The 25,418-nt window shown below is 41.4% G+C and overlaps 1 protein-coding gene across 2 annotated transcripts in view; it reads left to right on the plus strand.

The window, feature by feature from the left end:
- The window catches only part of Vps51 (vacuolar protein sorting 51), a 55,499-nt gene that overhangs the window by 6,355 nt on the left and 23,726 nt on the right, over nucleotides 1-25,418 (plus strand). For both annotated transcript variants that reach the window (XM_075676970.1, XM_075676971.1), the window contains exons 10-14: nucleotides 8,890-8,989; nucleotides 10,857-11,174; nucleotides 20,050-20,169; nucleotides 20,931-21,038; nucleotides 21,149-21,241. In XM_075676970.1, the coding sequence (XP_075533085.1) occupies nucleotides 8,890-8,989; nucleotides 10,857-11,174; nucleotides 20,050-20,169; nucleotides 20,931-21,038; nucleotides 21,149-21,241 (739 nt within the window). The remainder of the gene's footprint in view (nucleotides 1-8,889; nucleotides 8,990-10,856; nucleotides 11,175-20,049; nucleotides 20,170-20,930; nucleotides 21,039-21,148; nucleotides 21,242-25,418) is intronic.

A 25,418-nucleotide genomic window follows, 5' to 3' on the forward strand; every position in this document is an offset into this window, starting at 1 on the left:
TAAAAACTTGCTAAAGTCCGGTTATTGTGCAAGTGCTGGCCAATATCAACATGCAATATCATAGACCGCTACCATATCAAAGCCGCTACCATAGGCAAATTGAAGGTACAGCTTTATTGGGCCCTAGGAAGCAATGTGGAACAAATTTTTGGACAAACGTGAGTTAAAGGGGAAGTTCGAAGCTACGCTACCAACCGTAATGTTGCATGCCATAAAATTGACGAGGAAGGATGTACAGGGAGCCGAGATCGAACCGGAGAAAGCATAGCGGCGTGCACCCCCCTTTCCCATCCGACTTAAAAGGTGCAAGAAGGAGCCCCCCAGCACGCGCTTAATCACATTACTGCTCACCCATGTCTTCCCCCCCCCCCCTGCCCTCCTAGCATGTGCATGATCACATTACCACACACTAGGAGTTCAAATGTAAAAGTTAAAATTATTATTGTAGTAACGGCTTAGTTAGTAACTGGCAACAAGGAAGAAAGCTTTATCACGAGGGAATCTATCTACATAAGTGAAACTCCACCATTCACACATTAATCCCACAAAGCCGAACACTATTTCACCCAAAATAAAATAAAAAAAAGAACTTATTCACCTTTAATTTAGGCCATTGAGAGTTCATTCGTATCTGAGTAACAATGAAATGTTATTTGGATGAGTTAGTATGGTAATTAATTAGTAATAGGCTTGCTGAGCCATCTACAGCTGAAAATTCACTTCCGTGTCATAAGTGCTACTGTGTGTTTTGTGTTAAGCTTCTCACGCTTAAATCAACATTTTGAGCTATGGCAAATCAGTTCTGTGAAATCCTGCAAGGTAGAAGAAGGTTCATGAATGGGAAAATTGTCATCCACCCGAATGTAGCACGGAGCTAGAAAGGAATTCCATACAAGTTTATCAGAAAGAAAGCTTTGTAGTTGAAGAATTTGTCCTAGTCTGGAATTCGAACCTGGGACCAACGCCTTTCTGGGGCGGTCACTCCAGAAAGGTGGGATCCCGCATGACTGATTTTCCATATTCAGTGGCTATGTCCTTTGAGCTGTCGATTAATTTGCCCTCGTGCTGCAATCTGCTAGCCTCCTGATTAGCTCAGATGGTAGAGCGACTGGCCCTCAAAGGCGTTGGTTCCAGGTTCGAATCCCGGACCAGGACAAATTTTTACTCAACTGCGAAGCGCTCTTTCTGATAAACCTGTATGGGTTTACTTTGTAGCTCCGTGCTACATTCGGGTGGATGACAATTTTCCCTTTCATTTTGAGGTATCGAACTTGGTGTATCTGAAATGGTGTGTTATGAAGTGTGTGGTTAAAAATGCCGCACTTTTTTTTTGTTCAGAGTAGAGTGCAGTACAGGGCCTTGGTTTAAAGCTGGATTGGCAATTTTAGTGTTAATAAGACTCCAAACATTTGTTCCATGTCACTCCTAGCTTGATGCAGTTGGAGATCCATTTGCCCTAATTCATGTTTTGTAGGTGAAAGAAAACTCTCTTGCTTTGCATGTTATATTCAAATACGCTGCATCACACAAATACAGATTTACTCAAATGGACTTTCAGAACTAAAGACGAGACAAGACCACAAGCTCTATATGCACTATAATATTTATTAAAAGCGTCACCTGGGCCTTTGTTGCCTACATGTGTTGTTTTTTGTTGGTTACCCTACCTTTTTACAAGATCTCTGAAACACTTTGTTGAAGCCGTGAAAACCATTTGAAGTTAAGATAGACTATTTCAGAAATACTTGGCATCAGAAAACACTTCAATGCATTCAGCAGAAGTGGAAATATTGGCAATCAAAGATCACCCTTTCAAGAAGGTCACCTGACTGATTAAGAAGTTATTTGTTCAACAGGCTTCAGTTTGTAAGAGTCAATCACTGCTCTTCTGCTCACATGGTTATACAACAAGTTGTTCCCCAGGGATCAATTTAGGGCGCATTATTATTCATGGTGTATATTAACAATATTACTAATATTCCTGACTCACCAGATTTTGTCATGTATGCTGATAACACCAGTCAATGCCTTTTTCACTGAGTGTTCCTTAACTAAATTAGAAATAAGGGTCCATGATTATTTAAATAGGTTGGGAAATTGGTTGATGGCAAATAAGCTAAGTTTGAATCTTACTAAAACTGCACGCATAATATTTAGGCTGATCAATACTACTGAACGATGTAGTGTAATTATTAAATATAAAAACAATATCATAAAACAAATTTCCAATCACAAGTTTCTAGGTGTTTGGTTTAATGAAAACCTATCAAGGAATGTGCATGATCTTAATTTAGTAAAAGATTTGAGGAAAACTATAGGATGTCTTTATAAAATTACTAATTTAATAGCTATATGGCTCAAAATTTCAGTGTACTATGCTGTTTTTTCTTCCAAAGTATCATATTGTATTCATGTGTGGGGAACCACTTCATTTGGAAACTTAAATAGGTTGCTTGTTCTGCAAAAAAAAAAAAGAAAGGCAGCTCTTAGAGTCCCTGAAGGTTATTATAACAGACTGTGGGATTTGCCTACAGAACCCTTATTCAAGAAATATACTATTCTACCAGTACATCATATTTTTTACTATCGTTTATTGCAATATATTCACCAAAACGAACTTTATGCCACTCTACCTGATGGGCCGTCCGTAATGTACCATTTGAGAATACATAGAAAATTAGTACCTATCACTTTAACTACGAGAAACAGAAATCAACCTTTCAGGTACCATTTGTCATCAACCAAACTTCACCAGATGTGGAATTCCTGGCTTCAGCAAAGATGTTTAAAAAGAATGTAAAGCACTATTTGAATTAATATCCTATGTAGTGGTACTTGCTGGGGGACTCGCTGTAGGATTGTACAGGCTGCAGGACAAGTTCTTGTTTTGCGATCTTTTCGATGTATAAATCAGTATTGATGCATCATCATAGTTTTCTATGTACATGACCTATGTATTTTCTCTTATTTTATATCAAGTTGTGTATTTGATTTACACGCGTATTTTGTTGTTACATATGCACTGAATGTGTGTGCTGCTGTCGGTAACAGATAGCCAAGGCCCATTCAGGCCTACAGCTTTTTGCCTTGGCTTCCCCTTTTGTTTGAAAGAAATAAACACCAAATCAATTCGAACCTTTGATCGCCTTCGCAGTGCTCCCTTTCCTTCTTCAATGCCTTGCACTGCGAAAACTATGGTGCAGCAGGGCGTGCCCACAATGCTCCGCCTATAAAATGTGACCGTGGCCCTCAGTTCAAATATTATTTTGCATGTTTACGAAGATGCCACTATTACAATTTTTCCACCTACGACACGCCAAACTCAGAGGTTATCCTTCAACTTGCGTTTGAGTTTGCGGTGTCTCATCACTTTGCTGTACTACAGTGTACTAGATAGCTACGCAAGGCTGTGTTTTCTTGCACCGAGTGACCAGTAGCACATTTCCTTTCGCACTTGTCTCTGCTAACATTTTGAATTTGCATCCATGTTGAAAAAGAACAGAATAGCAAACCATTGCTTGCATAGGGCAGTGATACTTGGAAACTAAAGTTTGAACAAAGCTCTGAAAATGGTGCTTGACAGCAACAACAGTGAGAGAGGTGCGATTTTGTAGGTGAGGTCGGTGTCTTGGCAAAGGACACGGTAAGGGCCAGTGTAAGGTCATAGTAGCTTTTCCGAGAGTCCGACCTAGCACGTTAGAGTCCAGAAAATTATGAGGGAACCTGGCAAGAAACGAGTAAGTCGGTGCTGCTTATCATAAAGTGTCTTCTGGTTGCAATGTCGCTAATTCCTCATGGGCAACCTGGCAGATGTGATCAGCTGAGGCAGTGATGTGGGCATAGTCACTGGTGGGAGCAGCAGAAGGCAGCAGGTTATTCATGAGTAAGGCAGGATCACGACCAAACAACAAATAGAATGCAGATAAGCCGGTCGAATCATGGCATGATGAATCATAAACAGACATCACGAATTGCAGGCTCATGTCACAATTGCAGTGGTTGGAAGAAACATGCATTGACAACATGTCTGTGAGCATGTAATTCAAGCGTTTTGTTAGCCCATTAGTCTGGGGTGGTAAGCTGTGGTGAGCTTGTTCCGGGTCACGCACGATCCAAGCATGTTGATGACCACTTTGGAGAGGATTTACGGGCCCCTGTCCATAAGGCGTTGTTTAGGAGCACCATGTTGAAGGGTGACATTGTGCAACAAAAAGTGAGTGAGGTTAGTAGCACAGTTAGTCTGCATGTGATGGCATGTTATCACATAATGTGTGGTATAATCTGTTGTGGCATTGACTCACTCGTTAGCAGAGTGATACACAAGGGATGGGTCAAGCAACTCAAGGTCAACGTGGCAGAAGAGCACATACGAGATGCCCCAGAATTGAAGGGGACCACTAGGGAGTAGAGAGGACTTGTTCCGGCATTTACAGAGATCCGGCGAAGCAACGTACTGGTGCACAGGCCGGTACGTGGTAGGCCGCTAAAAGCTGCAGCATGTGTGGTCATATGTATGAGAAACTCAGAGGTGACCTGTTGTTAGTATGTTGGGCAGTTACGGTCAGCTGCAGATGTTTCAGAATCGCAAGGAGGAGTTCTGGGCTGTAAGGAAACATACTGTAGCAGTACAAGGTGCCATCTGAGAGTAAAAACATGCGAAGGTTGGCATCAGGGTATGAAGAGTTTAGCCGGGCAATGAGTTGCCGCAAGGTGACATCACGCTTTTGATTATTTCCGATATGACCGAGATGCAAGATCTGCATAATACAGGCTGTATAGTGTTACAGGATTCACAGTCATGTGGATCCACGAGGTTTCAGTATCAGTCTCAGATTCAGTTTATTATTCTTTAAATACAATGAATGGGTAAGAAGCAATATACAGACGAACGTCCCAAAGTCAAAGACTGCAACGGGACCCTCTGTTAATAATAGCAATGGAGAGATGTATTAAAGATGAGCAAGCTAAGTAAAAGAAACAAACACAATCGCGAAAAATATGACATAGAAAAATTTAATCAACGAAAACACAGGGCAAATGGTCCACATGCTGATGTGAGTGGCCATATTTGCAGACAATGAAATAAAAGTACTCCTGAGCTTGCAAAGCTCTTTTAGAGCATCTATTTTAGTCTATTGTGTCCGCAATGATGTTGCGCAAAACAGTGTCTATGCCATGGGCACTGGTGTTGGTGCAGACCTCCGTGGGAGTGTAGTCATCAAAGTGAACCAGAATAGGTGAGGATGTAAGCATAGTGATCAGCTTGATGAAAGCTGCAGCTTGTGGTGCACCCCAGGAGAAAAGCACATCCTTCTTAAGAAGCTTGGTAAGCGGTTGGGTGATAGTAGCAAAGTTCTTAATAAATCAGTGAAAATTCAAGTAGAGGCCAATGAAACTACAAACATCATGGACAGACTGCAGTATGTGGAAATCCGCAACAGCCTGAACATTTTTGGTGTCAGGTCTGACACTTGGGGCATTAGAAAAGTGGCCAAGGGCAGTAATTGAGAACCACTGAAAAACATTGCAACTGGCTTGGAAAGGTAGATGAGAACATAACAGGTTGTTGAGGTAACAGAGGCTAGTTGACTATTATAAACTGAGAAGAATGGAGTCCTTCATTCATTTGAACGTCGCTGGGGCATTGCATAGACCAAGCACCATGAATTTGAGTTGAGCAAGACCATCTGGTGTTGTGAAAGTGGTCTTCTCCCTATCACTGTGGTCCAGAGCAGTTACCCAATATAAGCGGAGGTTGATGGAGGAGGAATGCTCCATACCTTGGAGAAGATCAAGCAGGTCATCATCTTATATTCATCTTTATTGAGACCTTGTTCAGGTGGTGGTAGTTCATCAACCATCTAAGCATCTTGTCCACTTCTTTCTGAATGACGTAGTATACAGCCGCAGGGATCCAGTGTACTTTGCTATGGGAAGGGGGAGGGAGGCTGCATTTACTGAACTGATACATAGGACTGCTGACAATGCCTAGCACCATGTTTAGTCATTAAAAGTACAGTATAGTCTACTGTTAAAGGGAACATGCAGTTAGTATTCTGCTATCAATTATCGCTGAAGTAAAGGCACAAATTTTTTATGTATGATGCATGCCCAATTGATTATGTCAGTCACTTCTTTGCGATAAAGGTGAAGGAATGTTCCAGCTAAATTGTCTGTACTACTGGTTAAGTGTTCCCTTTAACACTGGATCATACTATACACTTATTAAAAAAAAAAGCCTGGATAGCATTTCTTATTTTTCTTTCTTTTTTTAAACGTATCGTGTATTGCTGTGAAAATTGAAGATTCTCAGTGATCAACACAGCAGGGCAAATGGCTTTATTGTTTACTGCTACGTTTATTTATGTATATATTTGCTTGTAAAACTTGCCTTTCGATTTGGACATCTTTTGGGTAAGGAACCCAATAGATGAAATCATCTCTATTTTCTGCAGTATTGAGACTGTCACATCGCACTTGCACTTGAGTTTAGAATGTCCCAGTTTAAGAATTAAAAAATAAGTATCTGTTGGTGAAGATGAATTAGGAACACCACTTTTTTATTGTACAACAATACAAAAATAGCTAAGTGCATCAACAAAAGGAAAATGAGACATCCACCCAAACGTAGCGAAGTGCACTTTGTGCACTTAGCTACGTTTGGGTAGATGTCTCATTTTCCCTTTATTGATTACATCAAACTCTTGCCTTTGCTTCTGAGTTGTTGATAAATTCGAGTTTGCCTGCCATCTGCTAGCCACCTAATTAGCTCAGATGGTAGAGCGGTTGCCCCAGAAAGGTGGTGGTCCCGGGTACGAGTCCCGGACCGGGACGAATTTTCCTTCAACTGTGAAGCTTTTCTTTCGAGGAACCCGTATGGGTTTCCTTTGTAGCACTTAGCTATGTTTGGGTGTATGTCTCATTTTCCCATTATTGATTACTTCTCTCCACCTTGCGGGTTTCCGCAGAAAAATTATGTCAAACTCTTGTCTTTGCTTCTGAGTTGTTGACAAATTCGATTTTGCCTGCCATGTGCTAGCCACCTGGTTAGCTGAGATGGCAGAGCAGCTGCCCCGGAAAAGCGGTGGTGCGTGGTTTGAGTCCCAGACCAGGAAATTTTTCTTCAACTGCGACGCTTTTCTTTCGAGGAACCCGTATGGGTTTCCTTTGTAGCACTTAGCTACGTTTAGGTGGATGTCTCATTTTCCCTTTAGTGACTGGACTTTAGTCAACCAAGGGAACAGGCTGGCTTCAGGAAGGGATACTCTACAATGGATCACATCCATGTCATTAATCAGGTAACAGAGAAATCCGCAGGGCACAATCAGCCTCTTTATATGGCTTTCATAGATTACGAAAAGGCATTTGATTCAGTAGAAATGCGAGCAGTCATAGGGGCATTACGTAACTAAGGAATACAGGCCGTTTACGTTAATATATTGGAAAATATCTACAGAGATTCCACAGCTACCTTAATTCTACGCAAGAAAAGTAGGAAGATACCTACAAAGAAAGGGGTCAGACAGGGAGACACAATCTCTCCAATGCTATTCACTGCGTGCTTGGAAGAAGTATTCAAGCTATTAAACTGGGAAGGCTTAGGAGTAAGGATCAACGACAAATATCTCCACAGCCTTCAGTTTGCAGCTGACATTGTCCTGTTCAGTAACACTGGGGACAAGTTACAACAAAAGATTGAGGGCCTTAACAGTGGGGTTGAAGATTAATATGCAGAAGACAAAGATAATGATCAATAGTCTGGCAAGGGAACAAGAGTTCAGGATTGCCAGTCAGCCTCTAGAGTCTGTGAAGGAGTAGGTTTACCTAGATCAATTACTCACGGGCAACCGTTGATCATGAGAAGTAAATTCACAGAATAAAAATGGGTTGGAGCACATACGGCAGACATTGTAAGCTCCTGACTGGAAGCTTACCATTATCTCTGGCCCCGCCGTGGTTGCTCAGTGGCTATGGTGTTGGGCTGCTGAGCACGAGGTCGCGGGATCGAATCCCGGCCATGGTGGCCGCATTTCGATGGGGGCGAAATGCGACAACACCCGTGTACTTAGATTTAGGTGCACATTAAAAGATTCCCAGGTGGTCGAAATTTCTAGAGTCCTCCACTACGGCGTGCCTCATAATCAGAAAGTGGTTTTGGCGCGTAAAACCCCATAATTTAATTTAATTAATACTGAAAAGGAAGGCGTACAAGCAGTGCATTTTACCGGTGCTGACATATGGGGCAGCAACCTGGAAACTGACAAAGAAGCTTGAGAACAAGTTAAGGACAGCGCAAAGAGCGATTAAACAAAGAATGCTAGGCGTAATATTAAGAGACAGAAAGAGAGCAGTTTGGATCAGAGAGCAAACAGGTATAGACGATATTATAAGAGAAAAAAATTGAGCTTGGCAGGTCATGTAATCCTACGCAGGTTAGATAACCAGTGGGCCAATAAGGTTACAGATTGGGTACCAACAGAAAGGAAACGCAGTCGAGGATGGCAGAAGACTTAAGTGGGGCGATGATATTAGGAAATTTCCGGGCGTTAGTTGGAATCGGTTGGAGGCACAGGGCAGGAGTAATTGTAAATCACAGGCAGAGGCCTTTGTCCTGCAGTGGACATAAAATAGGTTGCTGCTGCTGCTGCTGATGATGATGATGCAATTCTGTATATTCTGATATTTGTGTGAGTTTCTGCAAATGGTGCGAGCTGAAGAAAGAAGCCCTGTAAGGCTCCTGCTGGAGCCTTTGGCTCTTCCTGCAAGGCCTGAAATTAAGGGAAACTTGAAGTTGGATAGAAAACTACTAGCAACAGCAACATGAGAGTAGGTGTGAGCCCTTGATTCTGTATGCTGCTTCATGGCCAACTGCACTTTCTCCATCTACAGTGGTGAGACGGATGCCGCTGTTGTGCAGAAGTTGAAGGCATTCCTGGATGAGATCATGCTGCAGCTGCTGGATGTGATGGAACAGAGAGTGGCTGCAGAGGTGAGCATGTCTTGGAACTGTATGTTGGATGTTTACATTGCTCTTACACCTGCACGTGTTAATAATGCATGCACTCATTTTATTCTTCTCTCCTTTTTACATCTAGTTTAGGGTAAAGGTAGGTATTGAGCAGCATGTTATATATTATTTATGCATGCACGCGTTGGACATTGCTTGCCTTTCGTGGCTGTAGCAAATGTGTTATGGATGCAGCAGGTTCTGTAGTACCCCAGGACTAGAGTAATTGGGCAAAAACAGGTGCTAGACTTCTTTTGTGTGCTTCCTGGTGTTGTCAATCTTGGTGTGGAGCCATAAGACAAATCCCATGTGTGCTTGTGGAGACGTGGTTTGTCTAATAAAAGAAAAAGTTCGTGGAACATGAAGCACTCACTAATTTGCAGCACAGCAACACCCAGTGGTTCTGCTATCAAGCCTATGCTTGGCTTTTATATAATGGCTGCTGGGAGCTTGCTCAAAGGCATTTAGGTGAAGCTGTTTTGTATGAAGTTGCATGAAGTGATGCTTGAGATCTGCCATGGTGCACTCCTGCTTCACTCCATTGTAATGAGTCATGAGCTTGTTTTTCTTTTTCTTTTTATTACATGCCATATTTCTGGCAAAGTTTTCTGTGGCTTGGCATGGCTGGCACTCTGCTTATCATTTGTTACTAGTGATTGAGAGCAGCATCATGTGCATTTGGGATTGGCTGTAGATTTTGCAGTGGCGTAATTAGGATATAATGACAGTGCTAGTTTCTGTTACAAGCTTGAGGTGAACGCAAGCTCTGAATTTCGTGGCTGATAGTGATGTATGAGGAACTCTAAGAACTGACAAAGTAGACATGCTACACTTTGATCTTAGCCGATAGGCCGAATGTATGTTATGAACACCAGAAAAATAGGTAAACGCTAATCAAGACATACACAATATACACAATATTATTGTGTAATCAAGACATACACAATATTATTGTATGCTCATTGTAACATCATAACAAAAGAAAGAGGGAGATATGAGTGTTTAGGTCATTGCAGAGCTGAGTGAAAAATTCTCTCAGAAGGTTAGTCTGTCATGAAGCAGACAAAACTTCATGACTCATTGAAATGATGACTAATTAAGTGCATTGTGATGATTGCTGCACTGTCAGTCATCATAACCAACTCTAGGGAATGAAGAAATGTTGTGTGAGAGCTCTTGTACGGGCATCCTGCCAGCATGGAACGATGTACCAAGTGCAGTGTTAACAACAGACTGGTTGCTGGGATGTTTGGTATTGCACTGATGAAGTTCAATGGATGCTCCCAAGCTTGAATAACTTTTCTCTGCCTACACATTCCCTGTCATTTATGTAGAGTGCAAGTAGCTCGTTGTTGGACACTGATAAGAGAACAACAGCATTTAAGATTTTGAGTTGCTTACTTTTCATCCAGGTGTGCATAGAGCACACCATTTCTGTTCTGGTTCCAAATGTTCTTTTACTATTGTACTATTTTATGATATTGCATCTATTTATGGGTCCACAATACCCTTGACTAATTTGTAGCTCTCTATCACCAAAAGAAAAAAAAAAAGGAACTTTAGTGTATTCTGGCCATATATCTATAAATGAAAGCCTCTAGAGAAAATTGCATGATCTTCAGTCAGCCATTGGTTACATAAGGGTGTTTTAGATTTTGCACACCCAAAGTTAGGGAATGCAAACAGCTGGGCATACATGAGTATGCAAGCACGGCATCAGGTTGCAGGTAAGCAAAGACACTTGGGTTTCCCTATTTCTAAAACTCCCTATTATGTGAACTTTTTGAAGTTAATAGTGCAAATACAGAAGCGTGATTGCTATTGCTAATTACTTAGTGGGGTTATGCAGAGCCGACGTGTCGACAACAGTGTGCTGGTGAAGGCTCTGGACCGGTTCTGCCAGAAGCTGCAGGCGTTGACGAAAATGATGCCTGCTGCCGATTACAGCCAGCAGTCAATCCATATCGTGGAGCGGGCAGCACGAGACCAGTGTGCATTTTCACTGCACACACTGAGGCACTTTTTTGCAGAGCGACTGACAGATGTGCGGCACAACCTGGCCCTGCCGAGAACCGTAGGACAGGACAGTCTCAGCCTGGCTGACTTGCATGCTGGCTTGCATAACCTGATCCTTGACCAAGTGCAGTCATTGCTCAGGGGTCTGAGGGTGAGTCAACTTGAAATGAAGCATTTAGATTGAACTAAAAGTTAAAAACAAGTACGAATTCATGGGGACAAGAAAAGGCATAGGAGAAGTCTTGAATGTAATAAAAGTGCTCTTTGGAACTTTTACTGGTTAGGCTTAATGATGGGGTATTAACAATTTATTATAATACGGAGTGTAAAACAATTTTGGTTCTCATTAGAAACAGTCATTCTCAGAGCAAATAAATAATTTTTCTTTAGTTAGTATATTGGCCACGAGGACATAACAAGTGTCACTGCCTGCTGTCAGCACCTGAATAATGAGTAAGTTGGATTACGTGATGGAGTGTCTGCTTCCGCGCTGTCAAGTTCACTATTTTTCGTTTTACTGCTGTGGAATTTCGGTTAATGGCAGCTTTACACAACAGCGCTTGTTTTTTGCCTTGATTTGAAAGTTTTATATGCTTTGTCAGAATATCCGGTGTATTTATGTGACAATATGTCCCAGGTTTTCTCTACGCACTATCGCAGAAATAGAAACCACGGTAGCTTCTACAGATGCCCAGTGGTCGTTAAAACCTGGTGGCACATTTTAAAGCATGCATCGACATGTAAGAAATAAAAAGTTTTATTCACAAGTGTGAAGCATTTTAATATGTGAAGTGAGATAAGCATGACTAATACAGCCAGTCATGTGTATGGCACAGCGACATATCCCATAAATGTTTAGTTGGTTTGAAAATGTGAAGGGATCTTTTTGTAGATGTTCCGGATTTATTGGCATGTTTTATCATCATCTAACTTTATTGCTTTCACCATGTGTGCACATGCCAGTATCGCATCGTTTGGTTCAATCAGACCGTTATCTTTGACGGCCTGCGTATCACAAAATACAGCTTTATTATCGGCATCACCTTATGCTGCAAGTATCTTCTTCACTTAATTTATGAACAATATATTTGGTCGATAAATCTCTGTAGTTGCTTCCTCAAGTTTTATCGCCTGTACAATGCAAGGCCTTCGGGTTCAGCGCGCACCTTTATTAATTTCATACATAAGCGTGGCGTGCCACTTAGTCGTGTGTCGTTCACATGAGCCCAAGTGCATGATGACGGAGACTATAAAACTTGCTGTAATTTTCTGGTTTTTTTTGTGTGTGTAAAACATGAGCAACTAAAAAATTGTGCAGAAACCATCAACAATGATTGTCAATGTAAGTGTATAACCAAACGATTCAAGAAAGCTATTCCCCTTATTAAAGGAATTATGTGCTTGACGACATATGTTAGTTGCTGTGATAACATTTAGGTAGTGTTTGTTGTTTCGTTGAGTAATTCCATAGTGTTAATAGAACCAGCACATTTCTAGTGGTACTATAGGTGGACAGGACGTGCATCTCGAAGAGGTGTGACAGTTGGCATTTGGCAATGAATCTGCTCTGCTACACAAGCACCTGTGCCCTTTGCACTGGCGCCATTGTTCCTACTTATGACTAGCAACCTCCGACCGCTGAACACAAAAAGAAACAAGATAGTTAAAGAAAGCTTAAAAAAAAAAGTGAAGTGAGGTGGGGAGTGGCCATATTTTTGTTTTGTTCTGTAAAATTTGCATCATTTTATCTCTTTATTATATCAACATCTTTATTTGCGATGCTGATTAAAAGACCTGTCAAATGCTCCTTCATTTCTTTTTTTTTTTTTTCCCACTATGGCTAACACTATCACCAACTGTAACTCTGCTGTGTCTTGAATGCTCACAATACTTGACAACTACAGTAATTCCTTGTTATAACAAAATCATTTTACTCAACATATCGCTTTATTCAAAATTTATTTCATTCCCGACCCAAAGGCATGCATTTTAAGCCACGTTACTCGAAGCGCACGAAGAGCTTGACCCGCTTAGAGTGAAGTGGCGAGCGGAGACATCGCTGCCACCGAGTGGTGGCGACCCTTTTACGCATGCAGTGCCAAGTTAATACCACCAACGAATGAGTCTCATGCAGGCACAGAACAGGCCACAAAAGTGCCAAACCCACGACCGATGACTGCCTAGTAACGAGTGCCAAGCGACTGCTGAGTGCTCCCAGCTGTTTTCTGCGGAGCGAACGAAAGCTGTCAAATTCCATGGTGCAGCGCCCACGAACCATTAATCTCGGACACAACCGCATCGCTGGTGTCCCCCGTGATACAATCCATGCGAAAATTAAGTTTTCATGACGTTTTGCGATGCCAGAAAACCTCTTGGATGCCGAAAAGTGGCGAAAAGACCGCAGGCCGACTTGTACCATAGCATTGCATGGGGTGCGCTCGATGAGCAAAGTTTTACTGCTCTAAAGAGAACTTTTTGCTGAAACGTGCCGAAAAGCACAAAAGAAATGTTCCTCTGATGCCTCTCGTTTGCCTCTCGCCATAATCAGCCTGCATCACAATAAAACACCGCCCTAGCTTCGTTGCACTTTTGACGGTGCAAATCAATCTATAACTTCCTGAAAACACGAAAAATTCGAGCGTCGCCAGCGGCGGGTCCGGCTGTCAGCATGGCGAGTCAGTGCAAGCTGCTGCAAGGCTTGCAAGCTGGTGCAAGCCGGTCATGCTTGATTCGTGCCATCCGACTTTAGACAATTGGTCTAAATGCGTGGTAGGGTCATTGAATTTTGTTCCTAGACATTTGTCAGTGATGCAGATGCGACGGTGCGCGAACACCAGCACTCGAACCGTAGAATTTGCACAGTGTCATCGACAACGGTGCGCCGAAAAACTCTCGTTTTGGAAACTTCACAGCTGCACACTTCGGGAAAAAGTTGCCCAGTGATTGTGCAAAGCCCCTACTGCAGAACCATTCAGTTTTCACGATCACGCTGCGTACCCACAATGAGTCACTAATCGTTTTTTGAGTACAACAGACATAAACTCAGACTCAAGCCCTGGCATTTGCGGCACTTCCCAGCGCGATATTCTCGTAGTCTTCCATCACCTCCGCACCCCCCTTATAGAAGCAGCCACTGCCTTCCTTTCCTCATTCGCTCTCCAGTCTGCAAGCTGTTTGGACGCCAGTCGCTCCTCTCACTCACCTTCATGTCAACTACTTGCCTCCTCACTGCCATTTTCGACGTTGCTGCACCTGCAAAGCTGCCCTCTTCCAGCCTGCCTTCCCGAGCACAGTGTTCCACGAACAGATGCCCTCCCACGTTTCCTGCTTCTTGGTCTCCACAACTCCCATTGTCGTTCTTCCGCTACACGTGAAGCCAATGCCAAGCCTGCCATTGCAACCCTCGCCATCACCAGTGTGCACTGATGAGGAAAGCGAAATGCCCTGGCGACATTTTGAAGCTTCTGCCTTCTGCATTGCCGGCTGCATTGAGTCACCTTGGCGCTGACGGCGCATGCGTTTGGATCTGTGCTGCAGGCCATGTGATTGTGTCTTATTCGGAGTGCTTCGTTAGGCATGCCTCGCAGGTGCTTTTATGGTCTGCAGTGATAAATGGCTCCGTCAGTCTCCGGGCGAAAGTGTCTGACTTTGGAGCAGAAAGTTCTGTCGATAAAAGAAGTGCAAAAAGATGGCTGGCAGAAAACTGACATTGCGAAGGAATTTGTAATACCGCCGTCTACTTCATCAACTGCATTGAAAAACAAGGAAGCTGGGCTGGATGGCTTTGAAAAGAGCCTCTCGGCGAAGAGAAAGAGGAATCGCGATTCGAAATACCCCAAAGTGGAAGGTGCACTTCTACAGTGGCTGAAGAACGTCAGGAGTGCAAATCTCCCTGTATATGGACCTGCACTTGCTGGAAAAGCCGAAGCTCTCACCCTCTAAATGGGCCATAAAGATTTCAAGTGCAACAATGGCTGGCTTGAGCGGTTCAAGAAACATTGAAGACCTCGAAGTCGATCATTGGCGAAAGTGCAGCCGTGAACCATGACACTGTAGACATATGGCACCAACATTGGCTCCAAGCTCTACTTGAAAAGTATGAAGACAAATACATCTACAACCTAGATGAGGCTGCATTTTTTTACAAGATGCTACTAAATCGCACGTTCACTATCAATGGCAGATCCTCATCCAGAGGAAAACAGAGCAAGGAGTGTGTCACCGTGCTGTTTGGTGCCAATGCAACAGGCGAGTACAAGCTTCCCTTGTTGATACTGATGAAGGCGGAGAAGCTGCGGTGCTTCCGAAATGCATCTACAGTAGTAACAAGCGAGCATGGATGACTGCTGCTATTATTTAAAACTATGCGAGCCTTCTGGATAGACGGTACAAAGCAAAAAATCTGCAAGTGCTTTTCATAACTGACACTTGTCTGAGCCATGGAACGATCGGCAACCTCAAGGTGATCGCTGTGGAAGTTTTGCCTGCAAACACAACTGTGGTACTGCAACTGATGGTCCAGGGCATCATTGAGACCACCTGGAAGCTGTATCGCAAGGCTCTTTTGCAGCGCATGCTCACAGTGTATGACGCCAGCAAGAGGTACAACATTGGTTTGCTTGGTGCGATCTATTTGCTGAACTTTTCATGGAAAGAACTCGCACCTTCGAAGGTGTGCAACTGCTTTGTGCACGCTAGCTTTTCTCGCACCGTTTTCAGCGACGCTGACAATGCCCAGCCTGATGATGACCGGACTTGCAGCGATCTGTACAAGGCTGTTCATAAAATTGCTGGCCAAGAGGTAGAAAGCGACTTCGAGACATTCGCATTGGCTGATGCTGCTGCTCCTGTGGTCGCCCCAGCGATGGATGCGGAGGTACTAATTGACACTGTTAGGGGCCCCGACGAGGACAAAGAGCCGCACAACGAAAAGCCATGTGAAGTGCCAACTGTGGTGCAGATGCGGGAGTACTTGCGCCTGCTGTGAAATAAGGTTGAATGCATGGGCGGCGACCACCGCCTCATGCAATGCTTGGTCAAATTAGAGCAGGTTGCTCGTGCCCGGTAAGAACTTGAAACAGCCAAAGCTCACTGCCTTTTTTGCACCTGAATAAAGTTTTGCTTCACTGAATATATTGTATTTTGACTTCCCCGCAGTTGTGACACAAAGCTCGACTGCTGTAGCTTTTCTCGAGTGGTCTCTTATATCGAACTCTTATAACAAATTTTTTCACCATCCCGCTGACTTCGTCATAACAAGGGATTACTGTAGTTAACTTGCTGATAACGAAATTCAGAGAAGGAATCTTCAGCCCATTCAGGCTGTTGAAAAAATCTCTGACCATTTTACTTTTGCATAGACCATGTCTTGACACTGCATTACAAATGTACAATCTGACCAAAACAAGTCCTGGCCTTGGCTAGATACATATACAAGGATGAACATATTGAAAAATACCTAGAAGGCACCAAGAAACATTTTTCTGTTCTAATATGGTATCCAGTACAATTAGACAACAAATGGCAACATGAACAGTCAAAGTAAAATAAACTTCCTAGATCGCAATATAAAATCGCTGGGCGTGCTCTCGCTGAGGCAAACAGATGTCACTTGATCCAACTTTTAACATAAGAACGATTGTGATGCAAGGACAATTTCAGTGGTGGCTCTTGCATCCTATATAAGTGTAGCAAAAAAGCCATTTGTTCACATTTGTTGCATAGTTTAGTAGGGACATGGGCAAAGAATAGCAAAGCACTGCGAGTAAAATATACTGATGGGGAAACGTACGGACAAATGCACATGCAGTGCCTGTAAGAAAATGTACAGAATGGTAGACGTATGAATACTTGGACGTTTGTATGTGTTTGTGCATTTCCCTTTCTGTCAATGTTTTTCATGCTTCATTACCATTTATAATATCTGTCTAAACCAACCAACTTAAGCATTCATTTACAAGGAAAGATTATGTGGTGAAAGTATACACAGTAGCACATCACTTGGTTTTTGGGCATTTTTATGGCACCTCAAAGAAAAAAATGCATTAGGTATGTGAACTCATTCTGTATTCAGATTAGCAGGTATTGCTATTAGATTTGTGTTTCATTTGTGGGGATGCTAGTCGTAGCACTATTCACTTAACTGGAAGCAAACTGCAAAAATAACATGATTTGAATATTTAGTTTGCAAATATTGAGGAACAAAGCTAATCTAATTTGTTACAGAGCATTAGCACTTCTTGTGGTATATATTGTATCATAGTGTAGACTCAGACCTGGCATTCTAAATGTCATTGAACATGGATATCCAGGGAAAACACGGGAAATGCGGGAGATGGAAATTCAAGGTGAAGAGCAAAACGACAACAAGGTAAAAGCAGGAGCTAACGTTTAGACAAGTGCACTTGTGATTTTCAAGGTGACATATGCTTTCCTTGGCACAGTATATATAGGTAGGGACACATGGCTGGTGACACGGACATGTGTCAGCTTGCGACAATTCAGTTCCATCCCACCAAATAATCAGTTGAGTCAACAGAGGTAGAGGTTAAAAAGGCCCGTGAAATTTATAAAGTCTTTTATCAACACAGTGCTGTTAATTCCACAAAGTAACATTGAAAGGAAGACATTTGTGACATGTTGTTGACTCATTAGAATATTTTTTCATAACGAGAAAAAGTGTGATAAAAAAAAGCACTACAGCAAACAGACTTGTTTCCAATTTCTGGAGGCATTCAATGGCAAAACGCTACAACAGTGGCTCATATTCAATATGGGAATGGCTTGGATCAATCTTAAAAAAGTTTTGTGGAAGAGGTTGAAACATATTGTCTAGCTAGTTGGTTCATTAAGGCAGCAAATGGCAACAGAGGACACGGAAGACAAGCAAGGAGACCGAGATGATTGTAACGATTGTCTTGGTTTTGTCTTGGTTTAGTTTGTCTTGACTTGCTTCTTCCTTAGGCTCTCAGGTGACGTTTGCTGCCTGTGGAAGAACATCCATAATTATGGAAACTCTTCACCGGTAATAAATTTTTGTAAGGACAGCAAACCACCAAAAGTAGTTTTTCTTCTGAAATTATGATAGACATTTTAACCCTGTAATGCCCACGCACAGTTCTACATCAAGAAAAATAGGAACTAGTTGTTCACCTTGATTTCTAGGCATGGAAAGTACATCTGTACATCTGTACAATAAACAAACAGTGAAATGTTGTTTGATATATAACTTAATTAGTATAGCACTTATTTAATCGGTAATTTGTTTGTTAAGCTATCCATGGCTGGAACTTCTTTATGGCATACCCAAACCCCACTGTGAACTTTGTATCAAGTTTGCTGCACATAAATCAGCATTTTGAGGCATTGAATTCAGTGCAGTACGTATGATATGTTGGGCATTACAGGATTAACTCCGTAATGCCCAATGCAAATATGTGCTACACTAAGTATGATACTTCAAAATAGCCAGATTTAGGTACAGACAAAGTTATTACAAGGCTGTCATTTAAGGCATACTTTCCTTTAGGCATGTGTAGTCTCAATTAGTAAAAAATTCGACTGTGAATCAGAGGATAAATTATGATTTTGTAAGGAACACAGCCCATTAAACCCCTGTTTTCTGAAATTCAATTTATTTTCTGTATAAAACAAAATGAGGCAAGTTGCATAGGTTACAAGATTTATCTGAACTGCAGTGACTAGATACCACCAGAAAAATTGTGAGAGCAGTGACAAACAAGTATTATCTTAAGTTTTTGGGGTTTCATGTTGAGCCGTTTTTCGCTGAGTATTGGTTTGTACCCAGAAATGGAATGTTAGCGGTGCATATTTTTACTTCAGAACCAATCCAATGCTGTTCCATCCATCCAACATTGGATCATCCAATGTTGGATGATCCAATGCCCTCTGGAATGACAAAATGTTTGCTGTTCAGAACCTTTGATGAGTTTTTGACATGGGATTTTGGTCTGAGACAGAAGTTTCGAATGAACTCTGGCAGCAACAGGTCTATATGGGATGGTGGCGAACCTTCCTGGATGTCTAAATTGAGCTCCATATGTCGGATCAGAGTTTCACTCAAGCATTCAAGTTTCTCGAGGATGGCTAAAAACGTGAAGTGAACGCACACATACGCTAGCCCCTTTATTCTCAAACCATCCTCGACTCCACTCCACCGAATTGAGCCAAGCGCTGCCCCTCAACTACATTCCTCAACAGCTGCAAAGCGTTGTCAAGGGGCGGCATTACTGTTTACTTTTTTTTAGTTGAGGTCGAGTGTTGAGTGGAGAAGAGTGCTAAAATATGGGGGGGTAAGTCACCTTCAAGTGTATCGTCACGTTGAACAGTTTCAGCCCTTCTCACAGTGATGCGCTTGTCTACTGCAAAACTAATAATGACAGCCTTTACTGCAAAATATTTGTGGTATTAATCAGCTGCCTTCAGCCAAGTTACCAGCGGGTGATAACATTAACAAAAGGGAGAAATTGGCATTCACCAGACTGTAGCACGAAGCTACAAAGGAAACCCATACGAGTTTCTCAGAAAGAAAGCTTTGCAGTTGAAAAAAAATTCTTACTGGGCTGGGATAACATTATGACAACATTGTAAAAAAAATAAGGCTAGGACAAAAACGCAGAAAAAGGCATGTATAGACTCTGAAAACCCAATATAGACACAAACATCGAATAGGCATTTGTAGGCACGATAAAGGTGCGGTTAGAATGTTTCTAGGCCCATAGTTCATGCTTATATATGACATGGGCACAATAAGTACATAAAGGAAAAATAGGCATTTGCCTAAAGTTTCGGTCTCTAGTTATAACAATCACATTCTCATGCCATTATATGTGGACTGAATTTCTCTGTTTACTCAAACTTTTGTGCATCATGCACCTGAACCCGAATGGTCTCTGGTGTCCTTTTAACTCCACATAGCTACCCTGGGACCTAGCAATTTGACTTGGTAATTTGCACATATGTGGGGAAATTTTTGCCTAATGAAGCTGTATTAAACTCATTTCCAGGCTTTTGTTCAAGCTGAGGTTGAATTTGCAAAGCGGGCCAACTTTCAAGATATGTTTTGCATGGAAGTGCATGAAGGCATTGTTGTGGCTTTCATACATGCAATAAACAATATATCCTTGGTAAGTGCAGCTATTCTTGCTAGCCATGTTTCTTTAGTATTGTCTAGTTTGTGGTTAATTTTGGTTGAAGCATGATTGTTCTTACTTTGTATAAAATTAGTAGAGCATGTCAAAAGTGAATATGAGCTGGCAGATTTTGTTAATGTAATGATATAAATGACAATGTAATAAATGTGTTAAAAGATGTGGTTTCTATTTCTTACTACAAGACATAAGGACACAAACTGCAACTAAAATATTGTGGAATCGTAATATCTATGGCAAAAACACTATTAATTTTTCAGAAAAACCAAAAAAGTGATAGTATGTGCAAAGGTATTTTTTTATCATTTCAGGTACAGCTATGCATGCTTTGAAGTGATTTGAAAAAGCAGGTGTAAAAAATGGATACAAGAAGAATGAAGATGAAACACAAATGCTATTTTCATTCCCCTTGTGCACATTGTTTTTTTTACGCCTGCTTTTTCTAATTGCGTGTCCTTGTGAACTCGCTTGGCTTTCTGTTGTTTGATGCTTTGAAGTGATGCTGTGCTTGCTTTACTGTGCAAATTTATCTATATGATCTTATGTAAAACTGTAGGAACTAAATAGCTAGCATAATTGTTTGATATGTACTGGCTCATTGTAATATTCTGATTATTATAGAGTGAAGAAAAGAAATGTGCTTCGACTAGTACTGCACTCATATTGCTCTATATCTTCCAAATATTTTAGATCATTTGACAGTAACATCTACTTTTGCATCCCAAAACCAATTGCAGGAGTTCTGTGAGACTGCTGGAGAGAAGAGTGGTGGTACTCCTCCAAGTTTGTTGCTACTGCTGTCTCGATTCAGTGTTGAGATGAAGAACACACTTGTAAGCCAGCTGGTAAGCATGCCATTTGTGGGAAGTACTACAAGCCATGTTCCTTCTTTGACATGCATATCATGACTGGTCTGAGTTTTTTTTTTTTGTTGTTGTTGTTGTTGTTGTTGCAGCTTGGAATGGCTGATGAGCAGTTTGGAATTCCCGATGCCAAAAGTTTGACACCAGCATCACAGTTGATACAAGAAACCAGCGATGTTGCCCAGGTTCTTGACATTTCTTACTTGACATCAAGTTGAGCGCACTTGGACAGCCAGATTTTCTATAAGTAAACAACTTAGTTTAATTCTTCAGCAAACAGCGCGAATAACGGGACACAGAAAAGAGGCACACAACACAGGCGCTGCCTGCCTTTTTTCTGTGTCCCGTGATTCGTGCAGTTTGCTAAAGAATGTGTTCACTATTCGGAAGTTAGTTAAATGGCAAGCGAACACTGCAATTCTTTTCTTTTAAAAGAAGCACTGTTATCTACATTTTGCTTTTAAATAACCTTTAAAGCTCCCTTGCAAGGTTATCACACATTCGGAGGCTGGGGAGGAGGCATAGTAAAATTAAGTTCATTTATACATACAGTAACTTAATGCTATGAGAGTCACATTTTTTTTTATTGAGATTTAAATTCTTCAGAGTGGCAAATTCCAAGGGAAAACAGGCAACTGATTTTTTAGCTGACAATGAAGTGGTCATTTCTTTTTTGTTATATCTGCAGTTTTATGCATGATCATGACCCGCCGTGGTGGTGTAGTGGCTATAGTGTTGCGCTGCTAAGCATGAGGCCATAGGATCAAATCCCGGCCACAGCATCTGCAATTCGATGGGGGCAGAATACAAAAACGACCATGTTCCGTGCTTTGGGGGAATGTTAAAGATCCCCTGATGGTCAAAATTAATCCAGAGTCCTCCATTACGTCATGCCTCATAACCAAATCTTAGTTTTGGCATGTAAAACCCCAGAATTAAACTAATTAATTGATTGAATACATAAATAAAATAGCATAATTGATTTTTTAAACATGTGATATTCACATAACTTATTTTTATGTTTTAAACAGGTTTGACGCAACTATGGCTCCTATTTCGAAACATACTAGTTCATTTTTCAAATTTATCATAAGTTGCGCCGAGCATGCGATCCCAGTGAGTCTTGGATGGCAGTATGACATCCTCTAAATCATGTCCAAACCAACAACAAAGGGTCATAAAATGGGTAAATGAAGTGGATTGTTAGAGAATATGGTCCCAGGCCACATGGCCATAGCAAAAACGAGGCATGCCACGTGAACACCCACAAGCAAACTCAGTGGTGTGGACCACCAGAAAAACTAGGTGACTGAGAAATTTGCAGTCATTAATTGTTAGATTGCTAGAAGAGATTAAGTCAGTTTTCGCAAGTCTCTAAAAAAAAAAGAAAGAAAGACGCATGTGCGGCAGTATCAACGGTTTGCATGCGCCTGCCTATAAATAAGGTAATCATAGGCGGGCATCTCGCATTAACGGCTTGAGCTGTAGGAAATGAGATAGAAATCAATTCTCCCGATGGCCGCAACTCGAAATGACATGTAGAGAATATCAATTATAAAGCGCACGAGCACGGGCGTGAGCAAATGGCAATAAACTAGGCTTGATGGGAATGCTCCCAGAGTACTATGGTGGCAACCATCGTAGAGCAAAGTGAAAAATTAGTTTTGGCGAAAGTTGAGGGGCGGAAGCACAGTAGCAATTTTTCCTAGAAGTCACGGAAGGTTACGGCATCTGCAGAGCGATGCTTGGCGGCAGTTCATTCTGTAAAGGTGTGTTTTTTCATATGTTTGTTCTCTTCCATACATGTGTGGCTGTGACCACTTAGGATTTGTTTCCACTGCCATACAATTATGGCGGTGATCCTCAAAAGGTTAAAGAAACACAAAAACAACACAGGCATGAATCTGCAGTTAGATAGGATCAGTGCAAGCAAAAATACATGGTAACACTATCGAATACAGGCTCTAGTTATTTGCAGGTCAAGGAAAAAGAACAGACAGCTGGTAGTCACAATTAAAACAGCTGCAGTTTTGTCAGACAATAAAAATGACGTGGGCCTGTTGTCTGAAGATAGCCATACAATGAAGGGAGAAAAAAAAATTATTTACAGGTGCTGCACACATAGCTATGAAATTGATCAGGATCAGTTTCAGTGACTGTGTATATGTCTGATGGCAGGTTATTCCAATATGGTTATATGAAATGAAAAACCATGCAGAATAGTGTGAGTGACACATGAAAAGCTTTATTTCGTGTGTGATCACATCGAGAAAATATTACTGATAGCTTTTTGAAAGTCGCCTTGATGAAGTGATGAGTAATAATAAAATTTATGAAATAGCACTTGGTAGACTGATTGCAGGTCCTCCAGTTTGATACACCCTTTAGTTCTGTTATGCATGAATAACGTGTATTTGCAAAAGATTGATAAAGCAGCACGGTGTGGCAGGGCTTCAATGTTGTTAGTTAGGTGCTGACGGTACTATATCGCAGAAGCATGTTCAATCTTAGGGTGAATTAGGGTTAGGTAAGCTAGCCTGCTCAGGCGAAAATGGGGCATGTTTTATGCTGTACTTCAGTAGACTGTGTGAGCAGTTAGCGGAAGCTGTGACCTATTCAAAATAGGTTTTTTATGTTCAATCAGATTTTAAGTGAGCATCGGAGTACTTGTAAGTAAACACTAAGGTACACACTCAGTTAAGCTTTTATTAGTGGCATAAATAATCTGTTATGGACAAACACACTTGGTGAACGACATAACATTAGTGACATTAGTGAACGACATAACATTAACAATGACATAGATTATGTCAAGCATCCTCTGGTCAGTATAGGCTGGACTGTAGTCGTTGATTCTCAGTGCTGCACGAAAGGTATAGGAAATTTCAGTGGGCCTTACAATTACTTTGCTATATCCGCTAATTTTTTATATACCACTTTTGTTTTAGTGAGGTTTGAAAGTATATATTGAAAAGACTAAAAGATTAAGTATGCTACTTTAAGGTAATCATCATGTGATGTGATGATTAGGCAGTCTGAAATTATTAGCACAAATTTACTGTAGTCCAATTTGAAAAAAGTGCTGGAGCCATGCAAGCATGCTTGTGTCAGTGTTTAGTTTCATGAGAAGCCTCTGGTGGGGAACACTCTAAATTACCTTGAATGTAGACAAGGAAAACAGTGCCACCTTGAAAGCTAAGATGTAGCGATATGTGAGTGTGAATAAATCTCAAGCGAAAATTTTTCTTATAAATAATTTTTGGTTATTGTCGAAATTGCAATTTTTTTATTATTTACACTGTTAGTGAATACAGTAGCCACTTTAATTATGTATTTTGTTCTACTCTGTTTTAATTCTGTCATTTTGCATTACTTTTGTTTGTGAATTCTGCAAGAAGACCAGTATCTGTTATTTTCCTACCTTCCTATTATTCTGAACAGGGATTCTAAAGATAAATGATTATTTTTTCCTTATGGGAGCAAACTAGCCTAGCTAGTTTCATGAGCAAATTAACCTTTTATTGGACAAGGTAGCAGTTTGTCGTTGTTGGGATAATTGGAACTTAGGTATGGGTAGTAGGTGGGTCACTGTCAAGACTTGAGGGCAGTCATCTTGAAGGCACCTTCTTGGCAGAATTTTGGGCAAAAATACAAAGCACCATGGAAGCAACTCTGTTTTTTTATATTATTCAAATACCAAAGCCAGGCACAAAGCCAGGCACAAAGCCATTATGGTGTTTGTTACCTCAGTTGGTTGTGGTTGGATGTTCCCAGTGTATTTGGTAAAGTTTGGCTGGCTGTTAATCATGCATGATAAATAGGTGAGATAGCAGTGTGTGTGGAGTGGCTTCATTGTGCTTGCTCTGGTGTACTCGTTAGTGCAGTGGGCTGCTTCAAATTTGTGAAGACTTGGTTCTAGTTTTGTTTGTTAGTGCATGTCACATTGTGGGTATAATAAGAGGAACCAGAAGGAGCACCTTGCCATTCCAGAAGTGGGAAAAAATTATGACCTGCCCATGTTAATCAAAAGCAAGCAGTTTGTGCCTCTTGCATGCATTTTACTCTGACTAGTACAGAGATTATTCTTTTAGGATAATTTAACAAATACTGTAAGAGTGCTTTTGTCATGGCTTCACCAAATTCTGAGCTCATTACCCTCCATGGAATGCAAATCCACAGCTAGATAATCACCAAGTTATATTTCCATTACTTGAAGGCATTGCTGCAGTGTTATTTGTTAGCCATGAACAGCCTGTGTCAAAATATGCAAAATGTTGCACGAAGCTACTGAAAAAGATCACGTCATGTTTCAGTACCCACCAGGTCATTGCTGTTTCTCCTGCAGTGATAATGAGAACAAAG

Source organism: Dermacentor variabilis, unplaced genomic scaffold, assembly GCF_050947875.1.
Source record: "Dermacentor variabilis isolate Ectoservices unplaced genomic scaffold, ASM5094787v1 scaffold_12, whole genome shotgun sequence".
Classification (NCBI taxonomy): domain Eukaryota; kingdom Metazoa; phylum Arthropoda; class Arachnida; order Ixodida; family Ixodidae; genus Dermacentor; species Dermacentor variabilis.